The sequence below is a fragment of the Lutjanus erythropterus genome, chromosome 12 (assembly GCF_056507025.1).
Source record: "Lutjanus erythropterus isolate fLutEry1 chromosome 12, fLutEry1.hap2, whole genome shotgun sequence".
Taxonomy (NCBI): Eukaryota; Metazoa; Chordata; class Actinopteri; order Lutjaniformes; family Lutjanidae; genus Lutjanus; species Lutjanus erythropterus.
In genome coordinates, this window is record NC_139328.1 from 17,832,418 (window position 1) to 17,856,393 (window position 23,976).

Genomic DNA, 23,976 nt, shown 5'->3' on the forward strand with positions numbered 1-23,976 from the left:
ATCAATATGTGATGTAGTTTATCCAAAGTGTTGGTAAAGTAACTGTGTGCTGTGCTGTTGTGGGTTCAGCTCCGGGACACGCCAGCTTGTGACATCCAGTTTCGTCTGGATCATGAACGAAGGCTGAGAGCAGCGACGGAGGAACGGGAGGCCGTCGTCTCTCTGCCGCAGGTACAATAATGCAGTCAGTCACGCCATGTTTGAATACCTTTAGATTATGAACATGAGCACAAGAACACCAGTATCACACTTCACCTGCTCTGCAATCCTTGATGAAATTTTAAAGTAGTTTTAATTAAGCGTCGCCACTGGAGGGAGAAGAAAGTTTTGCTGAATTTCATCTTTAATAGCCAAATCTGCATTTTCTTCTCACATCAAGCTGTCTTCAGTGTGTCACATAAAATTTCCAAATCCTTTTTTATTGTAATTGCAACAAACCAACCAACTTCATGCACTTAAACATGATATTCAGAATAGGATGACATCTACTGTTACAAATTCTACTTTTAAACAAAATAAAAAGAAAATGCAAAAAATGATCTGGTTCTTACTTCTCAAATGTAAATATTTTCTTTGTTCTCTAAATGTTCTGAAATCACACAAAAGGTGTTTGTCCACCCGAAGTGCCCAGATCATTTATTCACAGGATCTCTCCAAAGAACTAAAAGACTCCTCCAGGCTTTTGTTGTCTACGTTTACACTGTAGTCTAAAAACCTATGAACATTAGGTAATTTAGTCCGCTGACTAATGAAAAAGCGCCAGCTGTATTTACGTGTCATTTTCTAGTTTTCTTAACTTGCAGGAGATTTTCCCGTACAGCTTTTGCCTCCTGAGACTTTAAGTCCCACAATCTTCTTTACAAGGACCTGAAAGGTTCCTTCAGCCCTTTAGATTATGGATAAAAATGATGGGTTACTCGCACATCACCTGCTTACTTACCATTAAAAAGTGTTTGACAGTTTAAAATAATTTTTTTCATTCATTATGTGAATCAATCTTTTGCCTGATCCCTACTGCAGCAGGAAGATGAGCATTTGCGTGTGGAGGCGCAGCGTGGAGGTCTGGAGCTGCAGGGACTTCAGAGTCATGAGGTGCCGTGGACTCAGGAGAGAGCAATGCTGCAGCAAGAGATCCGCCTCTTCAGACGCAACACCATTATCTTCTACATGAAACTCAGGTGGATCCTCATGCATTGGCGGCTCGGCCGCAAGGACGACTCTGGAGAGGAGACGGCGCACCCAGAGGTGAGTCGTAGGTTTTATAAGTTGGGTCAGATTAAGTGCATGGAGTGCAGTTCCTGAAGGGACAGTTTGGATTGTCTTAAGTGGAGTTTTATGAGGCATTTATCCATAATCCGTGTATGACCTGCAGTAGATTGATGTTGGCGCTTTAGCAGTTTGGAGAAGCAGCAGGAGGATCATTGCAGAAAGCAATGTGCTGCTGCAACATGATGTATTTAGGGTTCTTACAGGTGCTGGAAATCTGTGAGAACATTTTAATGTAGTGTTTTCAAGGTTTAAACAACACTTGGATTTTGGATAAAGTGCTTGAAATTGCTTAAAATTTGAATTGCATTACTTTCATAATAAATTGCTACCTTATGTTTTGCTTTGATTTATCAGCCCTCTGTAGAATGCTATTATGAAACAAAATTTTGGGTGTTTATATCACAAATACAACTGATTTAATGTGTTGAAGAAATAAAATAATGATTTTGAGCATGTGTATATAAATATGTCATTTATCACAGCGGTAAGGTGCTGGAAAAGCTTGAAGATGCGCCTTAAAAACTCCTGAAAAGTGCTTGAATTTGACTTGGAAAAGCTGTAGCAACCCTGTGTAATTTAGCCACCTAAAAAAAATCAATATCAGTTTAAGTGTGTGCTGTATTCGCAGTGTTTTCACCACTGTACCTTGCTGTCAGACAGCCTTTTCTGATGGGAAACTGCTGTTACATGAGCCAAAAATCGCTCTCATTTTACCTAGGAGGACACAAGAGCTGTTAGTTTGTTTGTGATATTGTGTGACGTCAGTGTTTTAAAGGGTTACTTAGAATTCACCAAAGTGACAGTGACACAAACAAATGAACAGATCAAGGTGACAGTAGACAAGCAACCCCTGTGTTCTGTGATGCAAAATGAGTGATTTTGCTGTAGGAGTTTGGTTGATTTAAGGGGGGCGATATTTGGCTTATATAACAGCGGTGTCCCATTAGAAAAGCTGTCTGACAGCAAGATAAAGCGGAGAAAATATTCAAAGTATAGTGTACATTTAAACTAATATAAATTCCTTTTTTTTAGTTGAGTAAAATATGTTTTGCTGCTGACTCTGTCTGGTAGTGCACCCCTTAGCTCTCCTGGTGATTTAGTGACTATGGACAAGTACCTCACACAACCTCGCTTAAAGAAAATCTGAACTATCCCTTTAATCCACAAACCAATACAGCGTATCAGGTTGTAGTTGGAGTCAGTCATTTGGAGTGAGACGACAAAAATGGCAACAAAACAGTGACTCATCCTAAATCAGTCTCAGTCCTGCACAACTTTGAGGTGCAGGTTCTTCCCACTGGAATGCAGGAGTGTCTGCAGGACTGATTGATATTTTGGTTAATTAGTTGATCGTGTAACTCCTATTGTTGTTCAGCTTGTTGATTCAGCACTTGATGCTTCATTTTTTCTTGTTATCTTCTCAGGTTCTTCTTGTAATTTGTGAGATTCGTGTTTTGGTTGGTTTTGTTTTGTTTTGTTTTTGAGATGTTTCACACGATAAGCGCTCATATTTCTGCACTGCACTTCTCCAGAGATCACAGAGCTCTGTGAAGTCTTTCCCCCTGAAGTTTCTGTTGATGTATATTGAATTCCTGTAATTACTGCTTTTTTTTTCTCAGCAGTGCTCGATATCACTTCTGACAGTGTCCACCCAGATCCTCCTGTTTATACTAAACAAACTACATACACATCGCCTTGCTTTGTTGTGTAATATTATTATTGTATCTTGGTTTGAGCACTTGTTATGTGATTCTATATTACTTTTCCTTAGATTAATTTCATTTCTCTTGACTCTGTCCTGACTCATCAGTTTATTCATACAGCATCTTGTCGTGAAACCTAATTTGCTCCTGCAGATGGTGCAGCAGTGAGGAGCCCACGTGTGCCTCCTCGCTGGATGTTTACCACACGTCCTTGACTTGACTTTGAATCCCAGCAGAACATTTTCTCAAGTCGTGTTTATTTTTAAAGCCTTTAATCACAGCTACAGTTTCAAAGCGTCTCTCAATTTTATAAACCAGGTGGAAACAAAAGAGAATGGCCCAGTTCCAGTGTCCCTAGTCTGCACATGTTCAGGGCCGTCCCTCTGTGTAATGGACACACTCTCGTAGACTTTTTGAAACTTTTCTGCACACTTGTAAGACACTTGCAATTCTGCTGACTATGTTGGAGGAATTAGTGAAATATGAATATGAATTAGTGGTCTGATGTTAAAGATGGTGGCAGATAGGGATGGAAATCCATAAGATATATTGCTACCAGTGCCATTATCTGATTCCCTTATTTAGACAAAGAAAAAGTCTGCCAAGCGTGCCTGAGTGGCACTAATGTTATTACAACATGGGATATTTACTCTCAGCTACAGACGTGCTGCTCTATTTTACAATATTACGATGTACACTATTGTCATCTTTCATTGTGAAATAAAGCCACACTTCAAAACGTTTATTTCTCTCTTTGCACAAGTTTGACGTCATTGATTTGCAACGCACAACCATCAGGAATGCATGCCGGCATCGACAAAAGGAATTGATAAGCTCAGAGGAATTTAATTATAGAGAATCAGACCGTTTGGGTCCAGTTCTCAACTGGAACCTGTTCTCGTGATCCATTCCTAATGACAGAGAAATCAGAAATCATTAAAACATACACATAAATAGGGTAAAAGCTGCCGAGAACAAATTTACCTTATTCACTCAATCTTTATAGGCCTTTAAAGATGATCTAATAAGAGCAGTTCCCTCTTGTTTGCAATGAGTTCTGTTCTGTTTCTGTTTTTTTTATTTATTTTACCTTTAATCAGAAAGTGAATATCTCTTTTATGAGAGAGACCTGGCCAAGGTATCAACCAATCACAACATATCAAAATGCAACTAATAAAACATATTAAACAAAAATCCACAATAAAAGAACAACAACTTTTTGAACATGGTGGCCTCTCAAGAAAAATAAGCACACGTCTCCATCAGCATATTCTTTATGATGCTCTTAGATTCATCAATGGATTCAAATATGACTAATTTGAGATCTTTTTGTGGATTGCTCCATGCCCATGGCAGCAGGAAAATGCAGTTTCCCCCACATCAGTTAAAACCCGGGGTACATTAAAAAGCATCCACTTAGCTGGTAACTACCAGAGCTGACGCAGAAAGAGTACTGAGGTGGGCTGGAAGCTTGTCCAGTATTGTTTTATAGATTACACAGGACAATGTACACAGGATAATTAAAGTTTAAATTCAACCAACTATTACTTGACATTAAAACTTATACAACTACAAATAAAAGGTAAGGATACAATTAAATGGTGGAAAAGTATTATTAAGTTTAAGTTTATTCTATCAGAGCTCTGTTTGGGAAACCTCCAGAAAGAGATACTCTTTAGATCAGTGAGTAAATCAGTGAGTTTGTCTATACTATAGATAAGATGCAAGATATATTGGCCGTTTTCCTGGAAGGGCTTCATAAATCTATACTAGCGACCGAGAGGGCCAACCTACAATTGAGTTATAAAAGCATCGCCTGATATTTATCTCAGATGGTACAAACCATCTAAAGTGTGTAGCATCAAGATCCCCATATATCTAGCTCTTTATCATATGAAGGCGTGATTATGTTTGGGAAAGAAAGTGATTGTAAATATAATTCTCTTCTCTGCAGACTTTTATCTCATGTCAAATATGTGTGGCTTTACTCGCCTACCACAGCATCTCTCTTAAGACAAATAAGGAGCAGCGTATAAGTGTCAGCAGAGGATCCAGTTAGAAGAAAATAGTAGAGTCTAGTGATGCAACCAATCGGGGTTTTTAAAGATCCACACCCACCTAACCCATTATAAGAATCAGTCCACACCACCTGACTTTATGCATTATAGTAGCACAATTGTCAGGATCGCGCTGAGTGCACTGTTTCTCACCCGCGCACAGTGGTGGGAAGATGTAGGCTATTAAATAAAAAGACGAATTGTTCCCAACAGTTTTCTTCAGTGTTGAATAGCAGCAAAACAAGTACCCCTCCATTAAAGGCGTGAACTCTGTGTCCCTCTTTTTCCTTTCTCTCTCACATGCACACCATGCATTCTTCACATCTTAAAACTGACTTTTAACAAAACAGCAGCCTAAATGCATCTATACTGTCTCATCTTTGGCTGCACAGTGTAGGAAAAGAAGAGTCCACAGTTCCAGGATTTAACCTGTTTAGATGCAATTTGAGCACCAACCTGCTGAGCTGAAAGTGTGCACTAGATGCGCTGGTTGCTCTGTGCACCGCTTCAGCCAGCATGTGTGTGTGTTTGAGAGACAGAGCGGGAAAGTGACAGAGAAGGAGGAAGGTAGAAGATTGACTATTGGACTAAATGTCTCTGTAAGTTAAATGCTGCTTTGTCACTTGACCCACCTGCCAGAACCTGTGGTATCTCCTAATCAATAATGATCATAATTGCTAGAGAAAAGACTTGAATAAAGGGTCCAAACATGCTGGAGCACATGGACGTACCAGCATGGTTCGACCTTCACTGATTCAAGGTGAAAACATCACCAGCTCTACTGTTGGAACTGGTGAAAATAATTTTTGCATCCAGACTTAGCCAAAAACACCCAAACTAAATCTGTGTTTGACTGTAATTGTCCACAGGTATGCATGTGAATGTGACAGGTTGTTTGTGTGTATTATTATCCCTGTGATGGCAGACGCCTGGAGATTCATCCAGGGTGTTTCTCTGCCTTCTTTCTCATTGCATGCTGGGAAAGGCTCAGCGACTGTGAGCCTGAAACAGAATGTGTTGGAACAGAGAAATGAGTGCATGAATTAAAACGCAGGCTTTTCGTGGCTCTATCATCTGTTCCAGTTTGAGAAGTTGGAGGGCATCCCAGAGTTGGGAGTGATAATGGAGCAGGCGGAGGGGGAGTCGGATCGAGACGACAGCAGACTGTGTTTACCACAAACCCCGGGGGACGTTCCTGACACCAGGCCCATCATCCCGCTGCCGTCACCTGATCGACACCTGCAGCATCAAAGACAGGTACGCACACACTCACACATCCCCCTCTGGGTTTTAGCTGAATTTTATGATGACAAAAACATTATTTAACATCAGTAAGTTCAAGTTCATCAGCCATGTTTTGATCAAGAAACCTTCAGGCAGATAAACTCATATTAACCTTAGCTTCTGGTGAAAAATAAAACACAGTGGAGGTAAGAAGGTCCGTAGTCTTTTAAAAACCTGCGCACAGCTTTCTAGCTGCCTGACATCAGCACGTTATTAAACAAATTTAATTTCATTGTGCTTTGGAAATGACATATTCTTCCATTTATATTGCTGGCATGTGATGCAGGTCTGAATTGTAACTTAAGTTGTAATTTCCTGAACTAGTCTAGTTTATAGTCCAGCCTGCTCCCTGTGAGTGCTGCTACTGCTCAAGAAACATCCTTCCAAAATTCTTTGCATTTATAAGGTATTTGATGGCACAGAGGTATTTTTTTTTAGATAAATTAGATATAGTGAGGCACACTGAGAGCATTACGGTACGGATGGTATTCCCCAGCCTGGAAAACAGACCTATCTGTCAAACGTTTCATTTGCTCTGGCAGATACGTCTGCCTCCCTTCCATTCAGACAGATTTCCACCAGTCTTGGATCCGGTTGGGCCAGTCACAGCCATTTATATTATATGGGGTGGTTTCTATACAATGACTGACCAGAAGTGTTGATGGTGCAGGTTTATTAGTCAGTTGTCACACGTTTTGCTGCTCTGATTGGTTGTAGGTCTATCCAATTGCATCCTGTCAGCAGGTCCCTCTGGTATAATGCCTCATCCTCCCAAAACTCATATTGAACTGTCATACAAATCTACAATATCATTCAATTCAAATCATTTTTTACAAATCTGGCCAGTCCAGTACCCCTGGATATGTGAGACCAGCATGTGCATTAGTTCACATCAGAACCATTTACAGATTCACAGATTTGACTGAATTAGAAAACTACACCTTGAGTGGCTATCTACCTCTGTTTTGTTTTTGTTTTTGTTTTTTGTTTTGTTTGTTTTTTTTAAATTATGGAGATGGAGTCTCAGGCATCCCAGGCTCACAACGCTTGAACATCTTCATGTAGATCTTCATTTAAAGGACAACCGTCAGACACCATCAAATTTTATATTTGTTTAAATATTAAAGGACCAATGTGTAGGCCTTAGTAGCATCTAGCGGTGAGTTTGACTGTCACCAGCTCGTCTCACCCTCCCCTTCCCAGCATGTAACTCGCAAAAAGCTGCAAAAGGCCCTCTTTACCTTAGTGTTTGGTTTGTCCGTTTTGGTTACTATAGAAACATGGCAGAGCAACATGGCGGCCTCCTTAAAAGAGGACCTGCTCCCACTGTAGATACAAAAGACTAATTCTAAGGTAATGAAAATACAACAATTCTTATTTTCAGGTGATTATCCATTAATGAAGACATATTTATGAGTATTATATTCTGTTTATTCCATATTCTGACAATAAATCCCTGTAACTCTTACTCACTTTAAAGTGACCTTTAAAGTATTAACAGTAATGTCATGGTAGCTAACAATGTTCAAGGATTATTATTGAACTTAATTGTCATTTTATAATACAATGATCCATATTACACATACAAAATGTTTAAATAGACAAGAAACATTTTAAAAAATAGAACAAAATAGTAAAATACAATAGAAAGACTTCAGTAATAGTGACAAGAAAGAATACTGCATGTACAAAAAAAAGATGTACAGTCAGGTCAGATACTGTATATACAGATATAAATACATACAGATAATGAACAAAATAACTGTAAAGACATTAAGTAGTAGGAACTTCTATTTTCTCTCGTAAATGGGTGTAGTGAGAGTTTGGACATTTATCCTTTCATTATTTTTCTCATTCACTTTCATTGTGTTCAAATGAATGTTTGGCAGTCGATCATTGGAGCTGTTTGGCACATTATGCAGACAAGAATTTTGGCCTAGATAACAAGTTAGAGGCAGTAATTATTTTGAGTACACCCAGTTTTTGGGCTCATTGTTCAAACAACAACATTGACTCTCAGCTACATGCAAAGGAGACAAAAGGAGCTGTGTTCTTCGGGCTGCTGAATGTTCCAGAGGAGGACATTTTTACTCAGACATGGCATGGCGTGTGGCGAGATCCACTTTCAGCACGTCTGTCGACCGCTTTGCCCCTCTGTAGAAGTAAAGAAAGTACGTAAGCATTTTGGGTCAGATGCATTATTAAGCAGCCCTAAGTGCTCTACTTTGTCTTGTGTTTTGATTTTTCCACAACATCATAAAAAATGGTTTGTACAGTGATCTGATGCTTTACTCTGTGAGCAGTTTTTCAGTTTTAACAAGTGTGCAGAGTGGACTATATTAAGGTTTATGCACGAGAGCAGAAATGCGGACTTGCCTTAGTAAGCATTTGCACATATGGCTACTACAGTAGAACAGAGCACAGATGATAATTCCTGCAGCCAAAGTCAGATAATATATATTAAGCCCAAAAGAGGTCACTTTAAGTTTTCAGTGAAGACTTGAACATAATTTGTTTGGCAGGCTGGTGAGGAAAAATCCTGATTCATTCCCTCTGGAGCTCTTAACGTCTGGTACTGCTGAAGTGCTTAAGTATATATAAATATTGTAAATACTGTAGATGAGATGATGAGATATTTTTACACAGTGGTTGTGAACATTCTTCTAATGTAGTGCAGGGAATTCTTCTTGGTAATATGTAAAACTAGTGTTACTACAAACGGTTAAGTGATTAGAAACGCAAATCAGCTTGAAATATATGGACACTTGCAAAGGCGCAATTTAATTAAGTTTTATATTAAATGTTTTAGTTGGGTGGTGCATCAAGAGCCCTTAGTTTGAGCCTGACTGGGGCCTTTCTGTGTCAAAGTTAACAGTTTCCTCCCAAATCAACAGACATGCATGTGAATTATTAAAAGTACTTAGTCCATCTTGGCAAAGCTCCTGGACGCTGACCACTGCTCCTAAGCAACTGCAAAGGATGAATTTCCCATAGGGAAAGAAAAAAAAAAGCTTAAAAAGATAGTTCGGATTATTTGAAGTGGGGTTATATGAGGCACTTATCTACAGTCAGTGTATTACCTGCAGTAGATGGATGTCAGCACACTCACACTCTGGAGAAGAGTACCAGTGTAGGAAATTAAGCAATGAACTGCTGTGGACAGGGTCAGCAGCAGATTTTAGCCACCTAACAATGGTACACCTAAAATAATATATCAGTTTAAGTGTTTACTATATTTAGAATATTTTCACTACTTTACCTTGCTGTCAAATGGCAGCAATGTGTGTTTAGACAGAAAACTGAAGTTATATAGTAAATGGTAGCAAATGCAGTCAGCCAGTGCTGCTATATTAACAGAGAAAGTTGATTCTTCCTGCTGCAAAATCTGTTGTTTTTCCTGCCTCCAGTGATGTCACTGTGATGTCATTGGTGTTAAGGAACAACTACAGGTTATTTCATCTAGGATTTGTAGTCTCGGCCTCTGGGTAACCAGGAGGTGTTCTAGATGAGTGCTTTTGCAACCTAATTCTATGTTTTGGACAACAAAGTAGTAGGTATATGCTAGGATTGTGATAACAAGGTAACTTGGCGTGGGAGACACAAGCTCACCCACAATGCATCATGGTACATGTAGGCACTGCCTACATGTACCATGATGCATTGTGCTGTACCATGCTGTAAATACAGCAGCACTGAGAATGTAAGTGATTCAACTTACTACATTTACAATCAACACTGACTGGACATCCTCATGAAAAGTGCTGAATTTTCCCTATGAAATAAGTGAATTAGCTCATTAGCTATCTACCTACAAAGCTACACTATTGGTGGCAAGCCGGTCGCAGGCAGGCCTGCTAGATATATTTTCTTAAAAGTGTGTCTTTGGGAATTTTGTGGATATTTTCTTCAAATATATTGTCATCAGGGAATCCACTGAATGAAAAATGTTTTATGTGTGTTTAGATACACAACTGTCAAAAAGTGAGAATAATAAGGTCTATAGGGGTTGTTCTCGTGTGAGTTCCTGTTTTTTTTTTTTTCCTGGTTATACTTAGACTGTATTGAAGTGTATTGGCCTTTTAACACCTGAGCTCGTATTGTGTTCTCAGCTGAGGCTGGCAGAGTATGGCACTGTAGTGGTACCTCTAGGTGATGTTTTACTCACAGACTCCTTTGTGCTTCACTGCCTCCTGCCAAGACCTGAAGACTCTCTACAGCAGGACCACCAGAGGCAAACAGCTCTCCACACACCTCTCTGAGCCGACATTTCAGGAATAACATGCTGTTCTCTTCACTGTGACCCAGACGATGTCACAGCTCATATAGCCTGAAGCTATTATAAACCCAAATGCAGATCTTAAAACTGTCTAAACTTCCCCAATCCCCCTGCGTCACAATTGCACTAAAGTAAATCACCAAAAGGTTTTTGTTGCGGCTTAAAAGGGATGATTTGGAGTATTTGAAGTGAGGTTGTATGAAATACTTATTTTGATTTGTATCTGTATTGACTCAACCATCAAAAGTATCTGTCTCTGTGTCTGTATTTGGATAGAAGACCAGAAGTGGGCATAGTTTATACTGTTCCTGTTCACATCTAACCAAATACTCACTATTAATGAAATTGTTGTGTCACCAAAGCATCAAAATCATATGATATTGGCATATAATTAATTGTAAAATATATTTACATTTCTCATATTGAACTTTTCAGCTGTCTCTCTCTCTAAGCTAAGTTTTATAAGCTGTCTGAAGATCACCATCACCTCCCTCTAATTGAGCAATAAGAAACCAAATATAAAAACTGAAGAAGCTTCTTGGATGAGAGGCGAAACGTCTTCAAGAACTCTATCAAGTCCAGTTGCCTATGACAATCCTTGCTACGAATACCGTGACCTGGATGACTGACAAACCAAATATAATGTTTTATAAATCAAATGATAGATTTATGTATATGAAAATTGAAGCAAATAATTTTGGTGCACTAAAGCAGTGACTGATTAAGGTAGATGCAGCCTTTTCTAACAGTGCCGAGGTAACGCTGAAGCTCACTTTTTCTGGATAGTAATGAGCAAATTTGAGCTGAAGAAATATCTGTTTTCATACCATTATTTCCTGAATAATGTGTTCAGACTCAGGTGCATCCCTCATGCACAAGCTATATTTAGAGTATTTTTTTCCGCTTTACTTTGCCATCAGACAGCCTTTTCCAATGGGAAAAACTGTTAAATAAGCCAAATACTGCTCTCTCAAAAGCCTCCAAAATCATTAATTTTAGCAGTAGACCAGAAACTCCCCTGCTCTGCAAGGCAAAATGACTGTTTTTGCTAAAGGTGTCTGGTTGCCTTACAGAGAGCGATATTTGGCTTATATAATGGTGGCTTCCTGTCAGAAAAGGCTGTGTGACAGAAAGTATTAAGCAATGAAAATATTCTAAATATAGCTTACGTTTAAAGTCTAATTTGCGTTTTCATACAACTTCACTTCAAAAACTCTGAAATATCTCTTCAGTTACTGAGGTTCGGAGGTTCCTAAGAAATTTCAGTTCATTTCAGTTCATCAGATAGTAGAGATATTTAGACCTGTCCATGTGTTTATATTTTTGTTTTTGAATGTCAGGAGTCAAAAAAGAATAGATGTAAGAACAAGGATTTAAAAAATAGGACAAGGAGGCAGATGGGAAACAGGAAGGAGAAGATCAAGTCAAATTGATTTATAAAGCTCTTACAAAGCAGGTTCGTCCCAAAGTGCTTTAAAGAGAAACAAAGGACACTGATAAAAACAAGAGACACTGAGATAAGGAAAGAACTTGCTGAACTTGTTCATGTGTGTCTTCATTAACCTCTAGTTTTTTTTTTGGTTTTTTTTTTTCGGTCTTAATTTCCTCCGTGCAGTTTGGGGAGAACCGGCAGGTGCTGCAGGCCCTGCGGACGCTACTGGAGGAGTTTCGGGAGGAGCTGCAGGAGGAGGAGACACGGCGATGCCAACTGCAGCAGTCCTACGCCAATGACAAAGCCGCCTGGGAGGTCAAGTGGGCAGAGATGAAGTGCCAGGTTGCCCAGGTACAGATGGCGTCTCAGCGCCCACCTTAAAGGGACAGGACACAATCTGGTGTAGAACACTAGCGTTGCATTCAGTAAGCAGCCACATGACAGTAAACATGTTGACTTCTCCACGGATGAAATCGCACACAGGGCAAAGTGGTAACAAGTCGAAAACAACAAATCTTTTTCTAATTTTTGACCTGAGCCAGTCAGTGTCATTTTGAAATGGAAATGAATAATAGGCCAGAGTCGTGTCTTAATCCATATCACAACTGACAAACAAATGGACAGAATCCAATTTATGATCACCCTCAAAAATTAAATTAAAAAAAGAAGGACAGCTTCCAATAAGACAAAACATGATGAATCACTTGTTTGGCATTATGTAATGGCTATATTCATCGTTGTGCAAACTAATTAATTCAACACTGTGCCTAATTGTTTGATGTGCCTCTAAGCATTTCTTACTGAACTCAAAACAGCTGTTAAAGCGCTCTCTTATATTCCTAATGGGAGTGTAAAGACTTTATAGATTCTTCATCTCAACTGATGTGTATGAAAAGCTGCTATGAAAGCGCATAGAAGTCGTTTTGTTCAGAGGCTGCTAACAGATGACTTTTGTGTCGGTATCAAAAATATTTAAATTTGTTATTACAGTGAAGGGTTCTTTGTTTTTTCACAAATGAGAATTTACAACACTGGTGGTCACTAAAGCACCCAAGAAAAAACACTTTTTTTAAGGTTTTCTGGTTGTTCACACCAAAAAACAGCAAAAAAAAAAGATTCACCATTAATAAAGGCAAGGGGCTAAGATGATGAAATTAGTAACAAATCCAGGAGTCTGAAGTATTAACAAATGCCAAAATGCTACACAGCAATTTATAAAATTGTGAGACAGGACTTAAAAATCCGGAAGGTTATCACAATGTAATTGTTATTCCTACCTGCAAGCTAGCTAAAGTTACATTATTAACTTAGTATAGATTGAAGTGTACTATTGTTGGTGATAAAAGTTCAGTGAATTGGGCGGCAGCAACGTGAAGTAGCCTATTTCTCCAATGACACGTCAGGACATAGTGGGTTCCCTGGCTGCTTAAACATAAATCAAAGTAGTGTATCTTTGTTTTTTCTTTCACCAGCATCTTTGTAGTTTTTTGTGCATTCATTAAATGGCAGCATACTTTGCTTAACAGTCCCAGATTTGTTGCTAGACTTTTTGTCACTTAAGCCATTCATCCATGCTTAGCCCATCTAGTAAATCAAAATTTCCAACAAAATCTAACATTTTGAAACATTTTCTTTAGCACGGCAGGATTCAGCGTTAACGTTTTCACCCTCAAAAAAAGGGCCCAAAGTCAGTTTTGACTTGGCCCTGTACAAACTGTCTAATAAGTTGTTATTAAATACCAGCAAAGATTCAAGTTATTTGTAATGTTTAGTCTAGGTATATCATGTCTATAAAATGTCAGAATAGTGAAAAATGTCCAGCCCACTTTCTGAAAGTCCATGGTGATGTCTTTAAATGTCTTGTTTTGTCACTTAGAAATCCAAAGATATTCACTGTAGTATGATAATAATTGAGAAAAGCAGTGAATCTCCATGTTTGAGAGGCTGCATAAAAAATGTACTTGCTTACTTGCTGATTATAAAAACAGTTTAATGCCTTTTTTACCACTTGCCCAGTAATACAAGTGTATGGTTATTGAGTATTTTACAGCTGATTTAAATATAGCTCAGCCAAACATAATCAAGGACTGATTTGCAGAAAATTTAGGCCGTCTTAGTGAAAACTGGTGCAGTTGCATGTGTTGCTTGTTCATCTCAGCGTTCTGGGGATCAAATGTGTCGGGGGGCAGAGGTGTTAGCTCTGCACATTACCGTCCACAGGACCAACCTCATTATATAGGCAGTGGACATCATTACAAGATGGTATCTGTTGTTTAAGGCACAGTATCCTGACTCCTACTGCCTTACACATGCTATTTTGGATTGCAATTTCACGGCAGACGAAAAGATCAAGTTTTCAGCGAGAAGTGATTTTCCAGGAGAGATACGTCAGTGTGGCACAGAGGGATATTGAATCCGTGTTGTTCTGCGGTACAGATGGACATCACAGTCGGGGCCTTATTGTCTGCTGTGTCTGATTTGAACTCCAGATTTTCTTTCCCTTTGAGAGGCAGAGCACAATCAGGACAGGTAGCCAACAAGGTGGAAAAAACAAAACTCATAACCAGGTTGAGGATATTGAACATATTGGCTCTTGACCGCCGTGTGGAAAGATAAAATTTAAAACCGCAGTTTGCTGTCTTATCTCAGCTTTTTCTGATGAACTACAGCTTTGGGAACCAATTAAGCAGTTTGAGTTATAGAAGGATCTTTTAACTCTCATGCTTTTAATCTTTACATCTTGTACATGGTTCATATCCTTCCACAGAACAGAGGTCACAGTGGACCTTAACCAGAACTAATTTGCTTAGTTTCCTCAGATAACACCGTGTTGAATACTTTTCTTGCTCCTGTGCTTCCTCCTGATTAAGACTTTAGAAATATGCCCCTGAACTGCTGTATTTTTTATATTAGTGATTATTACACAGCCCAGCAGAGCAGAGCAGAGCTGGAAATTACTCTCACCTGTGTATTTATATGTGGATATACACTCAGTGGTCACTTTATTAGGTACACATGAACAGTCTAATGCAGCTCTGCCATAAATGCATGGACAAACCCTTCTTGAATTAACATGTTTGTGATAAAATACTGCAAACTCAGAGTTCACCTACTGGCCTTCATCGTGTGGAATGAAATTTGCTCAGATGGGTTGAAACTGTACAATATTTTATCACACATTTGTATTCTGAAGCTCGAGACTGAACCTCCAGCCCAGTACCTTGAATTACATTCACATTAGAAGTTTCCCCCCTTTGATGTTCGTCTTTGTATTAACCTTCACCAAGATCTTTCCCTAACCTTACAGTTATTGTTTGGATTTTTTTAAGTGGAGTTGAGGTACTTATCCATATATGGCGATTGGCTAATCCCCAATTTAGGGGCTAAAAAAATCAATATCAGTTTACGCGTAAACTATATTTACAATATTTTCACTGTTCTACTTTGTCATCAGACAACCTTTTCTAAGAGGAAACCTGTTGTCATACAAGCCACATATCACTCTCTGTAAAGGACATATGAGTTGCTGATCTGTGAGTTTGTTCGTGTTATTGAGTGACTTTGGTAAATCTCCACTAACCCTAGAAAACAAACAATCAAACCAACAGATTGTCATCATCATTTCATCATTTATTAATTTAAATCCTTGGAAAATTAATTCGGGGAGAACAGCCATTTACAATGGTGTCGCAGTACAGGCATACAATTAGAGAGGCGAGAGTAAAATCATCAAGAAAACTCCGATGTAGCAATAAAGAATAATACATGGATAAAATTAACATTGTCGGTAAGTAAAGGTGCATGATTTAGCAGCAAAAACTCCACACAAGTATACATAATAAAGCGGCCACTGCCTGTAAGTAGTAATTATTTTTTGAGACACTGTTAGCAGATATTAATATCATTGCTCAAGGCGGCTCATGTTTCTTCCTCTGGTTTGGTCACTGGCACAGCATCAAGCCTCCTAAATAACCGTCTATATTTATAATGTCTCACATCTTGGCTCTTATTACTGTACATGTTATCCTCTACAGAGTGTAATAAGACAGTTTTAAAACCCAATATAAAAGTCTGTGAGACAAACATTTTTGAATGGGAGTTATGTAAGCTGATGTTTGAAGACAGCCTTGACTCGTTCTTCACACAGCTCCAGTGCCGCAGACTCTGGTTTGTACCATTATGTTGAGGGATCAAAGCCTGTCTGAAGATTACAAAGCTCTGTTCTGCCCAGAAAAGAGAAGCTTCCAGAGTGGCTTCACTCTGTCGCTCTGCAGCTTTGAAGATTTTTGCAGTACATCTGAATCCTCGGTTCACGTCCTCTACAAGCGAGTAGTCTGAAATATAAATTTGGGAGGGCAGCCTTCACTCAAGTCTGAACTGTGTGTCCCTGTTGACTGCAGAACAAAAACTGTGTGATTCCTTCACGTAGTTCACTGAAAACAGCTCTGCATTAAAACAACGCAGAGGTCTGTGTTGTATTTGATGAAACTTAATGTTTAGACTCCTCTACATGTCAGAGGCAAATATTGTACTTTTTTCTCCACTGCATTTGTCTGACAGATTTAGTTACTGGTTGCTTTTCAGATTACATTTTTGCATATCCTTCCTGTCCAGTGAACCCTGTGTATCTTTAGATTGGGGGAATTTTATAGGACCAGTGTGATTTAGGAGGATTTATAGGCAAAATATAACTGGAATGTAATATTTATGTTTTCATTAGTGTATAATCACCTGAAAGTTTGTGTGAGATTTGCTGTACCCTGAGGTTCTCCTGCATACTTGGAAGGGGAGGGTCAGACAAGGTGGTTCTGCAAGCTGACTACTAGATGCCACTCGATCCTACGCACTGGTCATTTTTTTGTCAGAAAATGAGAAGGGAAGTTGATGAATGTGGCAGAATATATCATAAATAAATTCTAGTGTATTACCTCCTCCATAAACATGATTTCTGCCTAAATTATGTCATAGATTTTCATCTGCAATGATGGTTGATTCAAGATGTTGAAGATGATCAAACTTTATTTTTGTAATTGTTTTAATGTGAGAGACTCTTTGTAGCCGAACTTATTAATTATTAACTTATCATTTATTCTGCTTTGACACAACTGTTTTATTTTGTAGCTTTGTAAGCATTTGACTTCACTGTTTTTGTTTATTGTCATTGTTTTATTTTTTATATACTATTCAGGATACTAATTATATAATAATGAATGATCAACCCAACATTCCTGTGTCTTTTGCTCTTTGATCAGTTGCAGGAGGAGGCACAAGGCAAGGTGCGAGGCGAAGCTCAGGGAGGTGAAGGGGAACGAGTCGGAGACCCCGAGTGGGCCCTGAATCAGGAGCGTGAGGAGCACCGGCGCCTGCTGGCTGAGAGCCACAGCACCTCCCTGGACCTCCGCTGGAAACTGCAGCACGGAGAGAAGAGGTGGGGCCGCGAGAGGGCCGAGCTGCTGGAACGCTTCGACCGTGAGCGTCAGGAGTGGGACGGCAGCATGAGGGAGCTCCACCGCAAGATGGAGAGGGTGAGAGAAGGGAGGAGGTGGAAAGAAGGGTTATAGGTGAAGAAAAGAAAGAAGGCAGGGATGAGAGGAGGGGAAACATAAAGAGGTGGAGAAAAATGAAGAGAAAGTCAAGGCAGGTTCATACCTGGGTATTTAAAATTCTAAATTTATATTTTTCTGTGTACAAAATAAGATAAACTAACAAGTCAAGGCAGCAGCAGACCAGCATCTCCTGTGTTCTGCAAGGTAAAATTACTGATTTCGCCTATGGAGTTTGTTAGGTTTGGAAAGTGTGATATTTGGCATAGATAGTGTCTATTTCCCATCAGAAAAGGTTTTCTCATGGCTAAGACCACTGATGCTGTCCACAACAGTGCATTACTTAGCTTCCTACACTGGCACACCTGCTGCTTCTCCAAACTTGTGGCCTGTCGACTGCCACTAATGTAGGTAATACACTGATATAAGTACCTCATGTAACCTAACTTACCCAAACTGTCCTTTAATGTCATAGGACTTTTTAATGAGCTTTTTTCCAACTATTTTTTTTTTCATTTTATTGACATTAATTAACAGAATAATAATCAACAGAATAATGGATGATAAAAAACAATTAGTAGCTGTATAGAAAATTGCATTAAACTGAACTGCTTCTTCACACACTTTAAAGATCTAACCAGGAAAACACACCACAACCAAACGATCTGAAGCCTTTTCTAGTTAAGCAATGTGTATGAGTGTGTTTGTGTTCGAGTAGATACAAGAAACAGTGACAAAGCACCCAAGGCGATAAAAAATACTGAGGATTACTGAATAATTGATGTCCTTTGTGAGATTTAATTAGAAGAGCTGCAGCGTCTCACCTCGCTTATGTGTGATGTTCAGGGTATAGGAGGTAGGAGCAAGCACTTGTTAATAAATGAGTGTGAGAGTATTAAAATATAAAGCAGGGACTGGAATAATAATAACAGGAGCACACTCACTTTTACCAGCTCAAAAACGCACAAAAAAAACTGCTGATGCACCACTGAATAGAGACACAGAGCAGGAAGCGGAGATGCATTATTCAGCGATGTTGCAGCAAACGATAAAGCGCAGGTCAACAGCTGAGCCGCTCAGACTGGCAGAGTGAAAGTGAATGAGTGATGTGGCTGTTCTCCTTTAACACTGAGCCTTAAACAAGGCACTTAACCCCGAATGGTGCAGGTGGATTTCTCAGTGGCTCATAGTCGAGGAGTGCAGTGGAAGAAAACAATATGTTTGTTTGTTACACTGAGGGAAAGTAAGGTGTTTATGTATGACAACAGCCAGCCCTGAATAATTTAAACATACTGTAAGGGTTTAGCATGTTTTATAGAGCTTGATTATAGGATAATTAATATATTTTTCAATGCAGATCCTATTTACTATCCTATCAGTATTGAAGGAGAGTGCTGTACCCAACAGAGGCAAAACTGAGCTGCAGCATAACCCTTGTTGTTTGATCAAATTCAGTTGCTTTATTGCTCTCACCAAACTGACCTGACTCTCTTTGCAAAACTCACAGAAAACATCTTGGTTCGTCTTTCCACTGTTCCAACAATCACTGGTTCTGGTTTAGTCGCAATAAACCCTTAATTCACAGAGTTATCCCTGCTGCTTCTCTGACGGTCGCCCTCCCTCTCACTCCTCTCTTCACATTTTAACATGGTGAGTTATGGGTTTATTTCAACCAAGCTGGAGCTGGTGACTGTTAGAACAGTGGAAAGATGAACCAAGATGGTTCTGGTGAGTTTTACTGTGTTTCTGATTAATTTGAGTTAAGATTGCAGTGTTAAAATGACTGTTTTTGCAAAGAGAATCTTGTTAGTTTGATGAGACCAGTTGCAGCTGTTTCTTGTTAAGAAAGATGGTGAGTAATTCATGTTGAAATGACAGTTTTGCAAGACGCAATCTTACAAAATGCAATCACACAAAACACATCTTACTCTTAAGGGATCTGTATCAAAAATGTTTTTTTGCGTTGTTTATTTAAACAGAAAAAATCTGTTTGTTTTCATAAATTTGTCAGCAGGGTCAAAACACAGTTCATGTATTGCACCATAAATATTGTAGCTAAAAGCTGAAAAACTGAGAAACAAAACCTCGACCTTGACACAGACAACTGAAGAATGATACTGAATTCCCAGTTTGATACACACCATCAGCAATTACAACATCATTAGAAAAGACAGTTTATCAGTACAACAAATTACCAACCAAATTTCTATGTCATTCTTTGTGCAGATGCAGAGGGAGCTGAACAACCGGCGAGGAGAGGGCATGGACGTCAAAGATGGCAGCTCAGGTCACAGGGGTGTGTTTTCCCCTCAGGACAGTCCATGCAACGTCCCTCGGTCACCTCGCTCCCCGCGCACATCCACCCCTATCCCCGCCCCCCCCACGCGTTCCCACTCTGACTCTGAGGCCATGCTGGAGGAGCAGGGGGCTGCGATGAGGCTGAAAGGCCCAACGGAGAACCTGTTCCTGGACGCGCTGTCTCTGGACCCCCTCAGTGGCCTGGAGGTCCCGCCCCCCTCCAGACTGGAGAGTGAGAAGAGGTTCCCTTGCATGAAAGAGGTAACAAATACAGCGCATCAGTCAAGACTTAATAAATGTAGGGCTTAAAGGGACAGTTCGGATTATTTGAAGTGAGGTTGTATGAGGTATTTATCCATCCAGCTAAAAAATGTACTGCTGTGGACAGGGTCAGCAACAAAACATAATTTAGCCACCAAAAAAAATCAATATCAGTTTAAGTACACTCTATATTTAGAATATTGTCACCAGTTAATCTTGCCATCAGACAGCCTTTTCTGACAGGAAACCACTGAATTACACAAATATCACTCTCTTCACGCCAACAGGTCTCCATTGGCAAAATCAGTCATTTTACCTCAGAGAACACGGGAGCTGCTGGTCTACCGCTGCCTTGATCAGTTACTTTACTTGTGTTAGTGTGTGAGAGATCACACCAGCAACTCCTGTGTTCTGCATGGTAAAATGCTAAAAATCATGCTAATGGAGTCTGGCTGAACAAGAGAGAGCAATATTTAGCTTATATAACGGTAGTTTCCCATTGGAAAAGGCTGTCTCACGACAAGGTTAAGTGCTGAAAATATTCTCAATATGGTGCATGGTGTGATTTACTGATGTGGATCTTTATTAAGTCTTCTATGCTGGTATTCCTTTCTGCTTCTCCAAACTGGGGGCATGTCGACCACCATGTGCTGTAGCTAATACACTGACTATGGTAACTAACAGGTAGAGACTAGATGAAAAGGAAGCTCACTGTACAGAAATGATTCAGGTCTTTATTACTGTGGAATTGCTGTTACACACTTTTTAATGCACTTAATAAACTGACAAAGTGCAGATTAACAAGCACAGTTTTAACAGCGTTTGAGCTATTAGTCAGGAAAAATACTCACGCTGATGTGCATATATTTTACAATAGTTATTAAATGCTTTGCATAATATATATAGCCTATATATGGATTTTAATGGATTGCTTCCTGAACAGATTTCATGATTTCATCAGATAGGTGTAGTCCCACCTGATCAAGTGGTCTCTGTCCAGTTGTTTCAGCCCCACCAGGGTTCAATCGACAGCTTTCACACCAGCCCTGATGTGACACACTGGTGTCCATTTTAACCAAACCAGGCAGGTTAGGTGGTAGTGTAAAGTATACCTGGATAACTTCTTTTAATATATATATTCATTACATTTTATTGCACCTGCTTAACAAAAATATATTGAAGTAGAGGTTTCATCCTAAAACATTTATCAGAAGCCATTAACATCAAGTAAGACTTAAAGGAGTTATATTAAAAAGTATATTATAATCTGAAGCGCATAAAAATTAGTCTCTCAAATTCATTATCTAGTGTCTGTGAGCTATTAACATCAAAAGAATGACCATAATGTGTCCTAAGGTATAGTTTGCATTATTTGAAGTGGAATTGCATGAGCTATGTATCAACAGTCAGCGTATTACCTGCAGAGGAATACCAGTACTGAAGCAAAGCAATGTGGGCCTGCAGCAAATAGATAATAGCCACTTTAAAAAAAGGTCTACCTCAAATAAATCAATATCAGTTTGACTGCACACTATATTTAAAATATTTTCACCGCTTTACTTTGCGGTTGGACAGCCTTGTCCGATGGGAAACCACTGTTATACAAACCAAATGTCACTCTCTCCTCGCCTGGTCTGCCGCTGCCTCGATCTGTTAGTTTGTGTTATTGTGTGACTTTGGTGTTTTTTTGAAAAGAAAAGTTCAGATTCACTGACATCAAAAAACAACACCAAGTAACTAACAAATCACGGATGTGGTAGACCAGCACCTTCTGTGTTCTGTGAGGTAAAATTACAGATTTTGTTTACCACATTCTCAAGTGACATGAGAGAGACAGCTGCACCTCTGACAGAGGAAGAGAGTAACAAGAGAACATGGAGGTAAAATAATAAATACAGAACAGGAGGCATCCAAAACAAAAGAACTAAAGAACCTGTTTACTTTCCTTAATCTTTACTAGGCTGGTGTTTATTTACACCTGTTAACCTATAACCCTTTAAGTTACTGTTCTCATTTGGAAACCTATAGTTGCCATTTGAGAATGTTTATTTATTATTTATTCACATGTTTTATTTTATTATTTTTTAATTGCAATTTTTACTTTTTAAGAATTATTTTGGAAGGTGTTCCTCTGAAATTTTTCAACAATCAGACGTGAACCTTTAGTTGCAAAAGGCTGTCTTACACTGAACTCTTTCCCACATGATTAAATTGTTGTATCCGTTGTGTTTCAGGCTCTGAATGAGATTTCGGCAAGAGAAGGTGATCCTGAGTACCCAGAGGAGGAGATGGGTGGAGGGAGCCTGCTCAGGTAACCTCATGACGAAGCTTCAAGTCAAACTGAGTTCAAAGAGAGTTTTAACAGTCAAATTATGCTTTAAAGGCTGATGCATTTTCATAGATGTCAACAGTGAATTCATCACAGAGAAACTGGTCTCACTGGCTGCAGATTATTCGGCGTCCTGCTGCATTTTTGTTGCTCATACATACACATCGATCCCTCTGGAGATCAGATGTTGATTCTATTAACTGTTACTTGAAGTGACAGCAAGTTTCCCCCTGGTGACTTTTCTTTGAAAGTTTCTCTTATAGTGAGGTAGTGATCCACTTCACTGCGTTGTTAAATAATTCAGACAGTTTTAAAACATTGAAAGGTATTAAGTTGCTTTTTCAGAAAACATAAGCACACTCTTTTTCACTTTTTTTCTGCAGCAGGGAAGTAATAGAGTACAAATATACTTTGTTACTGTACTTATGTAGACTTGTCAGGGATCTGTACTTTACTTATTTATTTTTCTGACAACTTTTTACTTTTATTTCCTACATTTTTACACAAATGCCTTTCTAAAACTTTCTACTTTATTCATTTTCAGAACAGACTTGTTACTTTTGTTCTAATGTATTTGAGGGGAATTTTTGATTATTTTTATTTTAAAAAGGCCTACCTAAAAAGGTCAATATCAGTTTAGGTGTATGCTATATTTAGAATTTTTTTCACTGCTTTACCTTGCTGGCAGACAGTCTTTTCTGATGAGAAACCGCCATCATATAAGCCAAATATTGCTCTCTCCAAATCAACCAGACTCCACTGATATCCATTTACCTCAGAGAATGCGGGAGTTGCTGGTCTACCGCTGCCCGATCAGTTAGTTTGTTAGTGTTATTATGTGAAGTCTGTGTTTTAAAGGGTTAGTTCAGATTCGCCAAAGTCAAAGTTCTGCAGAGTAAAATGACTGTTTTTGCTAAAGGAGTCTGGTTGAACAACAGAGAGTTGTATAATAGTGGTTTCCCCATCAGAAGAAGCTGTCGGACTGCAAGATAAAGCAGTGAAAATGTTCTAAATATAGCGTATACTTAAAACACTTCTAAAATCTAATTCATCTAATAGTTAGTAGTGGTAGCATAGTTTAGTTTTTAGCGGGAATCAGAGAGGTAACAAAGTACAAATACTTTGTTTTCAGGTGTCTGTACTTTAATTATTCATTTTCTGGCAACTTCAAAAATACTTTCTACTCCCAACATTTTCAAAGCAGGCTTTTTACCTTAGTTTTAATGTATTTCAGGGGAATTATCCATTACTTTTATTTTGCATTATTGTGCACCACCTTCTCAACATCAATAGTGATTTCAACCCCCCACCCACCCACCGTATTGTCCATGGCTATAATTTTGATCAGAAAAATTCAGATATAACCACTGTTGTCCATCAGTGTCTACTCAATGTTAGTTAGTGAGATTCAGTATTGTAACAAAGCACCTGTGCTACTTATAGATGTTATGTTGCGTCTCCCCTTCATTATGCCTCACGTTGGTTTTGTCCACTACCCATTAGGGGTGAACAACTGATCAAAAT

At 39.0% G+C, this 23,976-nt stretch overlaps 1 protein-coding gene across 7 annotated transcripts in view; it reads left to right on the forward strand.

Annotated features, from left to right (window-relative positions):
- The window catches only part of mtcl1 (microtubule crosslinking factor 1), a 97,664-nt gene that overhangs the window by 58,307 nt on the left and 15,381 nt on the right, over nt 1–23,976 (forward strand). For all 7 annotated transcript variants that reach the window (XR_014771626.1, XM_084731657.1, XM_084731651.1 and 4 more), the window contains 7 exons: nt 70–171; nt 1,021–1,245; nt 6,113–6,286; nt 12,205–12,372; nt 17,274–17,546; nt 19,791–20,123; nt 22,358–22,434. Coding sequence is in view for 6 of the 7 variants with exons in the window: in XM_084731657.1 (XP_084587783.1) it covers nt 70–171; nt 1,021–1,245; nt 6,113–6,286; nt 12,205–12,372; nt 17,274–17,546; nt 19,791–20,123; nt 22,358–22,434 (1,352 nt within the window). In the remaining variant the exon portion in view is untranslated. The remainder of the gene's footprint in view (nt 1–69; nt 172–1,020; nt 1,246–6,112; nt 6,287–12,204; nt 12,373–17,273; nt 17,547–19,790; nt 20,124–22,357; nt 22,435–23,976) is intronic.